The 14,821-nt window shown below is 61.8% G+C and overlaps 1 protein-coding gene across 1 annotated transcript; it reads left to right on the forward strand.

Annotated features, from left to right (window-relative positions):
* Positions 1-6,670: 6,670 nt before the first annotated feature.
* On the forward strand, positions 6,671-12,571 carry SH2D6 (SH2 domain containing 6). The gene is made up of 13 exons (XM_065397623.1): positions 6,671-6,755; positions 6,885-6,937; positions 7,545-7,626; positions 8,078-8,191; positions 8,923-8,951; positions 9,709-9,760; positions 9,890-9,965; positions 10,427-10,457; positions 10,619-10,643; positions 11,134-11,183; positions 11,538-11,621; positions 12,022-12,180; positions 12,455-12,571. The coding sequence occupies exons 1-13, from the start codon at positions 6,671-6,673 to the stop codon at positions 12,569-12,571; spliced, it is 957 nt and encodes a 318-aa protein (XP_065253695.1).
* The last annotated feature ends 2,250 nt before the right edge of the window (positions 12,572-14,821 follow it).

Genomic DNA, 14,821 nt, shown 5'->3' on the forward strand with positions numbered 1-14,821 from the left:
GGCTATGCGGGGTGGGGGTGACATGGGAGGCGGGGCAGTGGGGTGATGTTGGCATGGGGGTGATGTGGGCATGGGGGGCTATGCGGGGTGTGGGGGTGTGGGGGCAGGGCAGTGGGGTGATGTCGACATGGGGGCTATGTGGGGTGGGGGTGACGTGGGGGGCAGTGGGGTGCTGTGGGCATGGGGGGCTATGCGGGGTGGAGGTGACGTGGGGGGCAGTGGGGTGATGTGGGCATGGGGGGCTATGCGGGGTGGGGGTGCAATGGTGTGTGGGGCAGTGGGGTGATGTGGGCATGGGGGGCTATGTGGGGTGGTGGTGACGTGGGGGGGCAGTGGGGTGATGTGGGCATGGGTGGCTATGCAGGGTGGGGGTGACGTGGGGGGGCAGTGGGGTGATGTGGGCATGGGGAGCTATGCGGGGTGGGGGTGATATGGGGAGCGGGGCAGTGGGGTGATGTGGGCATGGGGGGCTATGCGGGGGTGGGGTTGACGTGGGGGGGTGGGGCAGTGGGGTGATGTCGGCATGGGAGTGATGTGGGCATGGGAAGCTATGCGGGGTGGGGGTGATGTGGGGGGCGGGGCAGTGGGGTGATGTCAGCATGGGGGACTATGCGGGGGTGGGGGGGTGGGGCACTGGGGTGATGTGGGCATGGGGGGCTATGCGGCATGGGGGTGATGTGGGGGGGCAGTGGGGTGATGTGAGCATGGGGGGCTATGCAGGGCGGGGGTGATGTGGAGGGGCAGTGGGGTGATGTGGACATGGCTATGCGGGGTGCGGGTGATGTGAGGGGGTGGCGCAGTGGGGTCATGTGGGCATGGGAGTTGGGAGTGACGTGGGGGGGCGGGGCAGTGAGGTGATGTGGGCATGGGGGGGTATGTGGGGGTGGGGGTGACATGGGGGAGCAGGGCAGTGGGGTGATGTGGGCATGGGGGGCTATGAGGGGTGGGGGTGACGTGGGGGGGTGGGGCAGTGGGTTGATGTGAGCATGGGGGGCTATATGGCATGGGGGTGACGTGGGGTGTGGGGCAGTGGGGTGATGTGGGCATGGGGGGCTATGCGGGGTGGGGGTGATGGGGGTGGGGCACTGGGGTGATGTGGGCATGGGGGGCTATGCAGGGTGGGGGTGACATGGGGGGCAGTGGAGTGATGTGGGCATGGGGGGCTATGCGGGGTGGGGGTGATGTGGGGGCTGGGGGGCTATGTGGGGTGGGGGTGACGTGGGGGATGGGGCAGTGGGGTGATGTGGGCATGGGGGGCTATGCGGGGTGGGGGTGATGTGGGGGTGGGGCACTGGGGTGATGTGGGCATGGGGGGCTATGCAGGGTGGGGGTGACGTGGGGGGCAGTGGGGTGATGTGGGCATGGGGGGCTATGCGGGGTGGGGGTGACGTGGGGGGTGGGGCAGTGGGGTGATGTGGGCATGGGGGGCTATGCAGGGTGGGGGTGATGTGGGCACAGTAGGGATGGAGCAGGGAGGCTCATGGGGCTCCTGTTGTGTCTCCTCCCCACAGGCCTCAGAACCCGCCTCCACCCCCCAAGCGGCCGGGTAAGTGATGGTCCTAGCCCCAGGAGCTGGGGGGTCGGTGGCAGCCGCCGGCTAAGCCGGGGCTGCTGTGGCTGCATTGCTCCCCCAGCCTGCCCTACGTGGAGGGTGTGACGGGATCCCCCAGAACAGCCTGAGCCCCTGGCCCAGCTCGCCAGCCTAGCTGTCCCTCGCAGAGCCTTGCCCGTGACAAACAGCAACCCCAGCCCGTGATCAGTGTCACCGCCAGCATGGGGAGCCCCACAGCCAGCTACACCGCACGCTCCTTGAGCCTCGCACTAATCCCCAGCCCCTCACCCAGCCCCCAGCCTCGCTCCCCAGAACTGCACTGTCTTCCTCTGCTTAAGGGCCCCTTGGACAGTGCACACCCATTCATCAGTTCACCACTTCGACAAAGGGTAGTGAACAGGCATCAGTCCCTGTTAACCTGAGCTCAGAGTCAACCAAAACCCCACTGTGTTCGGTGAAATATAACATCGATTTATTATCAGAAAGATCGATTGTGAGGGATTAGAAGTAGCAGGCAGAGAGATCAGAGTTGGTTAGAACATAAGAGCGGCCAGACTGGGTCAGACCAAATGTCCATCTAGACCAGTATCCTGTCTGCCGACAGTGGCCAATGCCAGATGCCCCAGAGGGAATGAACAGAACAGGTAATCATCACGTGATCCATCCCCTGTCACCCATTCCCATCTTCTGGCAAACAGAGGGTAGGGCCACCATCCCTGCCCATCCTGGTTAATAGCCATTAATGGACCTATCCTCCATGAACTTATCTAGTTCTTTTTTTAACCCTGTTATAGTCGTGGCTTTCACAACATACTCTGGCAAAGAGTTCCACAGGTTGACTGTGCGTTGTGTGAAGAAATACTTCCTTTTGTTTGTTTTAAACCTGCTGCTTCTTAATTTCAGTTGGTGACCCATAGTTCTTGTGTTATGAGGAGTAAATAACACTTCCCTATTTACTTTCTCCACACCGGTCATGATTTTATAGACCTCTATCATATCCCCTATTAGTTGCCTCTTTTCCAAGCTGAGAAGTCCCAGTCTCATTAATCTCTCCTCATACGGAAGCCGGTCCATACCCCTAATCATTTTTGTTGCCCTTTTCTGAACCTTTTCCAATTTCAATATACAGGACCGGCTCCAGGGTTTTTGCTGCCCCAAGCAGGAAAAAAAAAAAAAAAATAGCCGCGATCGCGATCAGCTCTACCGCTGCCGCTTCAGTCTTCGGCAGCAATTCGGCATCTGGTCCTTCGCTCAGAGAGGGACCGGGGGACCTGCCGCCAAAAAGCCTGACGTGCCGCCCCTCTCCATGGGCCGCCCCAAGCACTTGCTTGCTGGGCTGGTGCCCGGAGCTGGCTCTGTCAATATATCTTTTTTGAGATGGGGTGACCACATGTGCATGCAGTATTCAAGATGTGGGTGTACCATAGATTTATATAGAGGCAATATGATATTTTCTGTCCTATTATCCATCCCTTTCTTAATGAGTCCCAACATTCTGTTCGCTTTTTTGACTGCCGCTGCACATGGAGTGGATGTTTTCAGAGAACTATCCACAATGACTCCAAGATCCCTCTCTTGAATGGTAACAGCTAATTTAGACCCCATCATTTTATAGGTATAGTTGGGATTATGCCAGTATATCTTTTTTGAGATGAGACCATATCTTTTTTGAGATGGGGTGACCACATCTGTACATGGATTTATAGAAGGGCAATAAGATAGTCTCCGTCTTATTCTCTATCCCTTTTTTAATGATGCCTAACATCCTGTTTGCTTTTTTGACTGCTGCTGCACACTGCGTGGACGTCTTCAGAGAACTATCCATGATGACTTCAAGATCTCTTTCCTGATTAGTTGTAGCTAAATTAGCCCCCATCATATTGTATGTATAGTTGGGGTTGTGTTTTCCAATGTGCATTACTTTGCATTTATCAACATTGAATTTCATCTGCCAGTTTGTTGCCCAGTCACCAGTTTTGTGAGATCCCTTTGTAGCTCTTCGCAGTCTACTTTGGACTTAACAATCTTGAGTAGTTTTGTATCATCTGCAGATTTTGCCACCTCACTGTTTACCCTTTTCCAGATCATTTATGAATAAGTTGAATAGGACTGGTCCCAGAACAGTCCCCTGGGGAACACCACTATTTACCTCTCTCCATTCTGAAAACCAACCATTTATTCCTATCCTTTATTTCCTATCTTTTAACCAGTTACCAATCCATGAGAGAACCTTCCCCCTTATTCCATGACAGCTTACTTTGCGTAAGAGCCTTTGGTGAGGGACCTTGTCAAAGGCTTTCTGAAAATCTAAGTACACTATATCCACTGGATCCCCCTTGTCCACATGCTTGTTGACCCCCTCAAAGAATTCTAGTAGATTGGTGAGGCATGATTTCCCTTTACAAAAACCATGTTGACTTTTCCCCAATATGTTCATTGATGTGTCTGACAATTTTGTTCTTTACTATAGTTTCAACCAGTTTGCCCAGTACTGAAGTCAGGCTTCCCGGCCTGTAATTGCCGGGATCACCTCTGGAGCCCTTTTTAAAAATTGGCTGATTTAAATGATAGGTTACAATCTACAGTTAAAAGCGACAAAGAGTCCTGTGGCATCTTATAGACTAACAGACATATTGGAGCATAAGCTTTCGTGGGTGAATACCCACTTTGTCAGACAGTCCCTACGTAAAAGGATAAATGGATACAAGTCAGATATTAGGAATGTCAATATACAAAAACCTGTAGGAGAACACTTCAATCTCCCTGGACACACAATAGCAGATTTAAAGGTAGCCATCCTGTAGCAAAATACTTCAGGACTAGACTTCAAAGAGAAACTGCTGAGCTTCAGTTCATTTGCAAATTTGACACCATCAGCTCAGGATTAAACAAAGACTGTGAATGGCTATCCAACTACAGAAGCAGTTTCTCCTCCCTTGGTCTTCACACCTCAACTGCTAGAAGAGGGCCTCATCCTCCTTGATTGAACTGACCTCGTTATCTCTAGACTGATTCTTGCCTGCATATTTATACCTGCCTCTGGAAATTTCCACTACATGTGTCTGACGAAGTGGGCATTCACCCACGAAAGCTTATGCTCCAATACGTCTGTTAGTCTATAAGGTGCCACAGGACTCTTTGTCGCTTTTTACAGATCCAGACTGTCAGGGTTCCTTCCCCACTCTGAACTCTAGGGTATGGAAGTGGGGACCCGCATTAAAGCCCCCTAAGCTTATTTCTACCAGCTTAGGTTAAAACCTGGTACGCTGCCACAACCAAGTGATTTAACAAGAAACAGGGAAAGGACCACTTGGAGTTCCTCTTCCCCCAAGCCCTTATACCCCCTTTCCTGGGGAGGCTTGAGAATAATATCCTAACCAATTGGTACAAAGTGATCAAAGACCCAAACCCCTGGGTCTTTGGACAATGGAAAAATCAGTCAGGTTCTTAAAAGAAGGATTTTATTAAAAAGAAAAGGTAAAAATCATCTCTGTAAAATCAGGATGGAAAATAACTTTACAGGGTAATCAGATTCAAAGAGCCCAGAGGAACCCCCTCTAGCCTTAGTTTCAAAGTTACAGCAAAACAGGGATAAACCTCCCTCTAGCAAAGGAACATTTACAAGTTGAGAAAAACAAAGATAAACTAAGACACCTTGCCTGGCTGTTACTTACAAGTTTGAAATATGAGAGACTTGTTCAGAAAGATTTGGAGAGCATGGATTGATGTCCGGTCCCTCTTTGTCCCAAGAGCGAACACCCACCAAAACAAAGAGCACAAACAAAAGCCTCCCCCCAAGATTTGAAAGTATCTTGTCCCCTTATTGGTCCTTTGGGTCAGGTGTCAGCCAGGTTACCTGAGCTTCTTAACTCTTTACAGGTAAAAGGATTTTGGTGCCTCAGGCCAGGGGGGATTTTATAGTATTGTACACAGGAGGGTTGTTACCCTTCCCTTTATAGTTATGACACAGACTAACACGGCTACCCCTCTGATACTTGAAACTACAGTTAGTAGTTCTGCAATTTCACATTTGAGTTCCTTCAGAACTCTTGGGTGATACCATCTGGTGAATACCATAAGAAATACAAATAAATTTGCAGTCTAAATTCTGCAAACTAAGCAGGATTAGAATCAAGCAGCCTCTCGCCCTAACAGATGTTACAGGCTGCTCACAGTTCTCAATACACAGGCTGGATTCCCTTTCAGCCTGGGCCCCATCTCCCCAGTTCAAAGTCTTTGTCCTCCAGACGATCTTCCAGCTGTTGAGATGGGGGAGGGGAGAGACCTCTTTGCCACTTTCATCCAGCCAGGATCTTTCTAGCAGCTGTGACGTGGGGTCAGGCAGCCCCCATAGGTACCTGCCCTCTCCGAGGAGCCTCTGGGAGAGGGGATTGTTCTTGATGGGCCTGCAATGCCTGTCTGGCCGGTGATGGCCGCTCGGGTCAGCTGTGGGCCTCTCCCCACCTCACAAGGTATTTCAGTAACACACAGAGCAATACAATGCGAGTACACGCACTTCAACAGGATGCTAATGTTCAACAAATCGAGGCTTTTTAAATGACGCCTCACAAGGTCCTCACATCACAACGGTGAATATGGGGTTCCAGGTGCTCCTGCGGGGTACAGAGTGTCACGGAGGGAGGCTTGAGGGGTGGGGCAGGTCCATAGATGGCCGGGCAGAGCCACTGACAGCCCCATGTGTGTTACAGAGCGCTGGGAGCATGCGGTAAGTATGGCCCAGCCACAACCCCGCCCCCACCCAGCCACAGCCCCACCCACTGCTCCCTGCCCCGCCCCACGGGCTGCACCCCATAGCCATAGCCCCGCCCATTGCTCCCCACCCCACCCACTTCTCCCCTACCTTACCTAGTCACAGCCCCACCCACTGCATCCCCCCACCCTGACCCCACACTGCTCCCTGCCCCACCCCACCCTATGCATCCTGCCCCCACCTAGCCACAGCTCCACCCACTGAACCCCTCATGCAACCTCTCACCCCGACCCACTGCATCCCCCAGCCATTGCTCTGCCCCCTTCCCCCGCCCCAGGGCACTACCCACCTACCCCCATCCCACTCCCCAGGGCCCCAGTGCGGCGGAGGAGTCCGAGGAGGGTGACATGTACGAGGCGCCCCCCTGTGAGAGCCAGGCCTGGAAGGTGGCTCCAGCCAAGAGGCAGGAGGACACGGACGGCACCTACCTAGGTAACGGGGGGCAGGAGAATGGGAGGCTGGCAATGGGGGAGGGGAGTGGGGAGGGGCGGAGTTGGCGGGGTTGGAAGGTTGGGGGCAGTGAGGCCCCCAGGGCCCATCTCACCCTGTCCCTGCCTCCAGATCACGCCACTGCCCGGCGCTGCTCGGAGCCTTTCGCCCTCCTGCCGGCCAAGGTGAGTGAGCCGCCCGCAGCCCACACCGTGCCCCCTGCATCCCCAATCCCCCTCCCCCAACACCGAGCCCCCTGCACCCCCATCCCGCACCCCACACCAAGCCCCCTGCACCCCCAATCTCCCTCCCCCAACACCGAGCCCCCTGCACCCCAACACCGAGCCCCCTGCACCCACAATCCCACCCCCAGCCCCCTGCACTCCCAATCCTGCACCCCACCCCCAGCCCTCTGCACCCCCAATCCCGCACCCCACACCGTGCCCCCTGCACCCCCAATCCCACACCCAACACCGAGCCCCCTGCACCTCCAATTCCCCTCCCCCAACACCGTGCCCCTTGCACCCCCAATCCCGCCCCCACACCGTGCCCTGTGCCCCCCGAATCCCTCTCCCCCAGCACCCTCAATGGACGTGATGACATGGCACCGTGTGGCCAACTACATTCCAGGAGAGCCCAGAGAGCCCCATATCCCACCATTTCCCCACGCAGCCCGTCTCCGAAGCTGGGGACTCAGGGGTTGGGCCCAGGAGTTACTCAGGGGGGTAGGGTGGGGGGTTGGAGACCATGGGGAGCCTGGCTGGCTGGTAACCAGCCCGTTGTAACCCACAGTTCCTGTCAAAGCTCAGCCTGGTGCCTGGCACAGACGCTGGCAATGGAGAGGAGATGCCCCAGGGCCTGGCCTGCGGGAAAGGTGAGGGGCTGGGGGGGGGGCAGGGAGGGGGGCTGCTTTGTGGAGTGACCCCCTTCCCCACAGACACCGAGTCCCCCCAGCCTGGGAGCCTGGCAGAGCCGCTTGGAGCCTCCCCCGGGCCCATGCAGGCTGGCTTTGGCCACAGAGCTGGGGCGGCCTGGCTCCCTGTCCACTTTTTGGGTCCCCGTGGGGGAGGGGATCTCCTTGCCCGGGCAGTGATCGCCGTGGTGACAGTTACCATGGTGACTGGGCGGGCGGAGGTGCTGGGGTAGCCGTGTTGGGCCCATGGGGGATATGGGGGGGCAGCGTCCTGGGGGCTGAGTCTCTGGGGCTGGGCCCTGCTGCGGTCCCTGGGGCCCCTTGGGCTCCCCACATGCCTGGCTTGGCCACGCGGCCTCTTGCCCCGGCTGGCCCCTGGCGCCCGGAGCTGAGCCGCCTCCTTCCCTTACAGGTCAGGACAGAACCCGGGCGAAGCTCCCCCCAGCTCCCGGCAGTCGCCGGGTCTCCCTGCCCATCCCCCACCCGAGGCCCCTGCTGACGCCTGCCGGCCCCGCTGCACCCCGGGGTATGTGGGGCGTCCTACCCTCCTGGGGACTGGGCACTGCAGGGGCGGGAGGGGTTGGGAGGTGGGGGGAGTTTCTGGGGGAGGACTGGAGCAGCTGGGGGGCCTTGTCCCTGGGGGCTGGCAGGGGACTCCTCACAACCCCCCAGGGCCTTTCCTGGGGGCCCCCAGATGGGGTCCCTCTGTTCTCCTCAGTCCTGCTCGGGCTCTGGATGCTTCTGCCCACTCCATAGCCCCATTCCACTTCCCCATCTGCCCCTAATCTCTGCCCCCAGCCTGTCCCCATCCCCCCCAATCTCTGCCCCCGGCCTGTCTTCCTCCCCCCCGCAATCTCTGCCCCCAGCTTGTCCCCCCACCCAATCTCTGCCCCCGGCCTGTCCCCATCCCCCCCAGCCTGTCCCCATCCCCCCCAATCTCTGCCCCCGGCCTGTCTCCCTCCCCCCCCAATCCCTGCCCCCAGCCTGTCCCCCCTCCAATCTCTGCCCCCCCAGCCTGTCCCCCTCCCCCCCAATCTCTACCCCCCCCAGGCCTGTCCCCATGGACGTGCCCCACCCTGAGGGGTGTGAGGTAGCAGGTGGGGGGGGGTGCAGCTCCAGTCACATGGTTTCGTGTCTCAGGGCCCCCCCCCCGGACTCCAGTGGTGACCCCCCTCCTTTCAGTGGGGATGGGGAGGGGGCTGGCTTGGGGGGGAATTAGCCTCTGCTGCTCACTTCACCTTGTTCCTGCACCCACAGATCCCGGCCCGACCTCGTGGGACGACAAGGTACCAGAGGCCCCCCCCCCCACATACACACCCTGCCCCGGTAGGTGCTGGGACAGGGACCCCAGGGCGCTCCCTGCCCCGGAGGGTGGTGGGACGGGGCCCGCAGGGCACTCCCTGCCTTCACCCGCCTAGATGATCCCTCTGGAAGCACGTCCAGCTATGGGGGGCTGCAGAGAGCCTGCCCCCTGTGCACCCTACTGCCCTCTGCTGGGTGGAGTCAGAGCTGCTCCACGTGTGTCAGAGCCTCCGTGCTGCTGACAGCTGATGGGGATGCCCTGTGCGTGGGAGCAGGGTCCAGTGTGGCAGGGGTGCAGAGACGGCCGGGGACTGGGTCATGTATCTACACTCACCTCCCTGATCCCCAGCGAGCTCCGGGCGACACCAACTGACCCACCGTCCCTGCACCCGGCGAGTCAGTTCCGCCTCCTCATGCCACTTATGGGGAAACTGAAGCATGGAGCGAGGCAGGGACGCCACTCAGGGAGTCAGCAGCGGAGCTGGCAATAGAGTCCAGGAGTCCTGGCTCCCAGACCCCTGCTCTAACCACTAGACCCCCCTCTCCTCCCCTCCCAGGCCCTAGTTTCAGCAACAAGGCCCTACATCCATGGCGGGAGGGGAGAGTGTTCCTGTGGCCCTGCCCGTGGCTTGACCCGCTGCGGACCATGGGTGTGGGGCACCTGGGGGGTGTCTGGCTGGTTGGGGGCCGGGGCTCTGGGCCCCACCCCCCAGTGATTCGGGGTGTCTCTTCCCTTCCCAGGAGGGACCCCCAGAGGAGCAGATTTACCTGGTGTGTGAGCCGCCGAGCCCACGTGAGTTCCTGCCTCCTCCCCTGCTCCAGCCCCCTGGGGGCCCAAGACCCTGTTCCGGCCAGGACTCCTGACACCCAGGCACTGAGCCGGGGCCCCCGACCCACCTGACGCTTGTCTGCTTCCTTCCAGCTCCCTGCAGGATGACTCGCGCCCCGATGCCCCCGCTCGGCCAGGTGCCCCCACCACAGCCCCCAAAGCTGCCCAAGTGAGTGCCCCCCGCGCAGGGCCAGCCTGGCCCCCAGCCAAGCCCCGGAGAGCAGGTCATGGACCCCAAGCGCCTGCCCACCCGTCCGTGAAGAGTCCATTCCAGAGGCGCAGGGATCCGGCTCCCGGCCCTGCCCCGTTCCCCCCCTCCCTCCCTCCCTCCCCCAGCCCGGGGGATCCAGCTCCCGGCCCTGCCCCATTCCCACCCTGGCCCTCCGGACCTGCCCCGTTCCCCTCCCCAGCCCAGGGAATCCGGCTCCCGGCCCTGCCCCGTTCCCACCCAGGCCCGGGGGATCCGGCTCCTGGCCCTCCCCTGTTCCTGCCTGGCCCAGCTGCCCCTGCCTGGTGAAGCAGGTTCCCCCAGTTGGGCCCTGGAGCTGCCTGTATCACGGCCAAGATGCGGGCCAAGCTCTGGGTGCGAATTGCGGTGCGGGACCCTGATGCTTGTGGTCTCTCCAACAGGCCAAAGATCGCCTTGCCTGGGGCCCACCAGGTGAGTGCAGGGGCTGGGGATTGTGGGAGGGAAGGGGGCTGGGGTGTTGTGGGGGTGGAACCTGGGGTGGGGTGAATGGGGTGGGGAGGGGCTGGGGGGCAGGGATAGCTCCTCCCCCCTCCCCCACTGCACTGAAGGTGCCTTCTGCTCTCTCTTTGCAGAGCCTGGCTGATTCCTCCCCTGAAGGTGAGTGCCCCACAAAACTCTGCTGATGCCCCTCACTCCCAACCCGCAGCCCGTTATCCCGGCCCTGGACTCCCTCCCACTCCCAGCTCTGCTGGTGCCCCTCACTCCCAACCCGCAGCCCCTGTTATCACGGCCCTGGGCAGAGGCACCTGTGGTCTCTCCCCATCTGGGTGTGGCCTGTTCGGGGTCCCTCGGTGCTGGGGAAGGTGCGAGCGAGCTGAGGGACTGAACGGGAAAGACCCCTGCCAGGCCCCGGGAGCTGGTGGAGGGTCAGGGAGTGAAGGTGAGGCTGGGAGCTGGTGCGGGTCAGGCCTGTGATCTCCCTACGTCCTGCCTGAGTGTCGGTGACTATGGTGCCCTCCGGGGCTGGGCCTGTGGGGGATAAAGGACCTGCTACCGCTGCCAGCCGAGGGAGCTCCCATCTGGCCCATGGCCCGGCTGGACGTCTGCCTTGTCTCCTCTTAACCCCTCGGTGTCCTGCCTCTTTCAGCCTCGAGCAAAGCCCCAGCCTGGCCCAGGGGCAGTGGCTCCCCGGTGGAGGTAAGCGCCTGCCCTGCCCGTGGGCTCGCTGTGCCTGGGGGGCAGGAGGGGTGGCACCTTCATTCCAGAGTAGCCAGCACAGCCTCTGGGAGGGGCTCGTCCCTGGGGGGCAGATATAAGGGGGGGGCAGAGCAGAGGTGTGAGAACTCTCCCTTCCCCACCCTCACCATGGTGGTCCCTGCTTCACCCCCCAGCCCCACCCCACCACACAGGCAGCCAGGTGCATTCTGGGAAGATTCACCTTGAGAGTGCCCAGTGTTGCCATGGGGGAGGATACCAGGCCAGGCCCCTTGGATGGGGGGGAGGGATTCTGCCCCCCCCCAGCTGCTCTCACGTCTCCCCTCTGCTCCCCAGGATCCTGGCATGCAGGACCAGGCCTGGTATGCGGGGAGCTGCGACCGGCACCTGGCGGAGAGCATCCTGCAGGGGGTCAATAAGGTACCGGCTGCACCTGCCAGGCGAGGGTGAGAGCAGGGCCTGGCACTGGGAGCCAGGACTCCTGGGTTCTCTCCCAGCTCAGGGAGGGGAGCGGGGTCGAGTGGTTGCGGGGGGGCTGGGATCCAGGACTCCTGGGTTCTCTCCCAGCTCTGCTGCTGACTCTGTGACTGTGAGCGGGTCAGTCCCCAGCTGTCCCGTGGGGTTGGGGTCGGGGTGGGGGGACAGAGGGGAAAGGCTGGGCCCAGAGCCCGTCCCTGGGGCTGTAGGGACCCTGTCGTTGTTCCTCCTGCACCCAGGAGCTGCCCCAGGTCTGTGGCAGGTGGGGCCTGGGCAGGCCTGGCAGCCTCTCCCATGCCAGGCCGGGTCCCCCCCAGTGCTGAGCAGCCCCCCTCTGCCCCAGGACAGCGCGTTCATGGTGCGACAGAGCTCGGGGCAGGGCTGGAACCAGCCATTCACCTTGGCCGTGCTGTACAAGGGCTACGTCTACAACATCCCCATCCGCTACGTGGAGAGCAGCCGCCAGTACGCGCTGGGCAAGGACGGGAAGAGCCGCGAGGAGGTGGGTGCCCGGGAGGGCGGGGGGGGTGGCATGGAGCCCTGGGGGGGCATCTCCCCTGGGAGCCCTGGGAATGGGGGGACCCCTGGGAAAGCTGCTGGTTGCCCTTGCTGCTCGCTCAGCCTGGGGGGCCAGGCCAGGGCGCTTCATGGACAGCTGGGAGTGAGTGGGACTCAGCAGGGCACACCCAGCCCTGGGAACGATGCCCCGGGGAGGGTTGGGCTGGTCCCGCTGCCCCCAGCCGCTCTCTGCTGCCATCTCCCCTTTTCTCCCCCAGCGGTTCGACAGCGTGGCCGGCATCATCCAGCACTACCGCGAGCACCCCCTGGTGCTGATCGAGGGCAGCTCCGCCTCCAGGGCGCACACCTGCCTGCTCTTCCCCGTCAAGCCCTGAGGGCCGGGGACAGGCTGGGGGCCCGGCTGCGGCCACCCCCCAGCTCTGCCATGTGGGACGCGAGGTTCTCTGCACTGGCCGCTCTGGGGCGGACAGCAGGGGGCGCCAGCGCTGCAGGAGTCCCTCGTGCTGGGCCATGCAGCCCCCGCAGGGGACAGGGCTTGGGGGGCTGGGAGCTCCCCCCTTCCCGCTGTGGCAACTCCTGCTTTCCCCTCTGGGGGGGGCCCTGCTGGGGTGGGGCGTTCGGAGCCTTTGGGTTGTTCTGGGTCTCGCTTGGCCTTTTGCTCACGGTGGGATCTCCAAGCCCGCAGGGCTCGCCCGTGTCAGTAACCGGGGGGACGCGCCTGGGGCCGCCTCCTGGAGCCTGTTTGCTGCCATCGGCCCCCCCGGGTCGTGGGCTGGGACCTTTCCAGAGCTTTCCGCTCTGTGCCTGGGACTCCCCGGCCTTGGCCTCGCCCCAGCAGCTAATCCAGACAAGTGTGGGGGAGGGGGAGACTAGCTGCATCAGGTGCTGGGCTGGGACCCAGGAGGCTGCTGGGTTCGATTCCTGCCACTTCCCCGCTCGGTGCCTCAGTTTCCCTTTCCAGCATTGTCTAGTTAGCCGCGCCCACAGACAGCTCCAAGCCTGAGTCGTGGTCTGTGGCTGCGCAGCGCCCAGCACAACAGGGCCCTGAGCTCATTCTCCAGGGGTCCAGGCCGTGCCCAGCACCATGGACCCCCTTTGGACCTCCAGGCCTTAGCCCCGGGATTGAAGGACACAGGCCTGACTGTCGGCCCCTGCCGGCCTGAGACCCCCCAGCCTGCTCTGCCACCCGGTGCCCAGTGGGTTGCAGATGGGGCTATGGCCGGATGCTCCAGGCGGGGCTGAGCGCCGGGGAGCTGGGCTGTGGGCACTGACAGAAGACCCTTGGCCCAGCCCTGTGGCTCCTGGGGAGGGGGCAGGTGAGGTCAGAAAGCCCAGGAGAGCTGGGCCCAGGCAGGTTGTGGAGGGGAGACCTGCAGGGAGCGGAGTGAGGGGCTCAGTAGGGGGCAGTCAGGGCTGGCCAGAGGGAGCCCCTCCCCTGCCCCCCGACCCATCGGGGCCCCAGTCACTAGAGTCCGTGATGAGCTACAAGGGGGGGGGGGTGCAGCAGCCCCTTCTCTGCAGACAATGCACCCGCCCCCCCCCCCATTCCTGGGCTCATGGCCAGCGCGCGCCCCCTCCCCCCTCCCCCCCCCCCCCCGTTCCTGGGCTCGCGGCCGGCAGGAGAGGGGCTGCGGGCTGGGACCCCAAGGGGGCCGGAGTGGGGCAGCCCCACGCAATGCCCACACAAACCACCAGGGACCCTCGGCGTCCAGGAGCTGGGTGTCCCTGGCCCCAGCTCCTTCCCCTGGCCACAGAGAGCCCCCGGGCCCTGCCTCTGGATCCAGCATCTCCCCCTGCCCCAGAGCCCATTCCCTACCCCCTCATCTTGCCTGGGGGCGTTAGCGGAGGCCCTGTCCCCCCCCAGCCCGCATGATGCCCGCCAGGCTTCTCGCTGCTGGGCAAGGCCCCTAGAGCCTGGGGCAGGGAGATGTAGCGGGGCAGGGCCCCCTGGCAGGCCCCAGCCAGCTCTGGGGGAGCCCGGGGGACCCGCTGCCTTGGGGGCCTTCCTCTCACCTTGGGCTGAGCCGGGGACCCTGCAATGACCGGGGGGCAGCAGCGCCCCCAGGTCCTCTCTGCAACCCCCCGCCCCCTGCGTCAGCCTCTGGCCCCTGGCAGCACCTGCCCCCTAGCACCACACTGGGGGCAGTGCAGATGGTGTGGGGAAAACGACCCCTACTGGCTGCATGTCGGTGGAGTGGAGTCGGTTCGTACACCCTCCCCAGAGGTGGCTGCATGTGGGGGCACTGGCGCATGCCCCCCTCCCCGGCTGGCTGTGCAGCACGTGGAAATCACTTGGCTCGAAGGGGGCAGGCAGGGGCGGGCCCTACGGCCTGAGCAGCCCATCCCCTCGGGGGTGGGGGGCAGGGAAACCCGCCAGGCCCCTGACTGGGGGCTGCAGCCGAGCCAAGCACATGCCATGGGGGCCAGCCGGAGCCTGGCCGGGGCTGAGCGTTGGCGGAGACAAACCGTGCCAGGGCCTTTCCCCTCCAGGACGCGCCCAGGCCAATAGGGTAGGATGAGCACTGAACACACCTACCCTGCAACTGTTCACACCCCCACAGTGACACTGTCCATACACCCCTGCGACTGTTCACACTCCCACAGCAACACTGTCCATGCACCCC

This window comes from Emys orbicularis, chromosome 2 (genome assembly GCF_028017835.1).
Source record: "Emys orbicularis isolate rEmyOrb1 chromosome 2, rEmyOrb1.hap1, whole genome shotgun sequence".
NCBI lineage: Eukaryota > Metazoa > Chordata > Testudines > Emydidae > Emys > Emys orbicularis.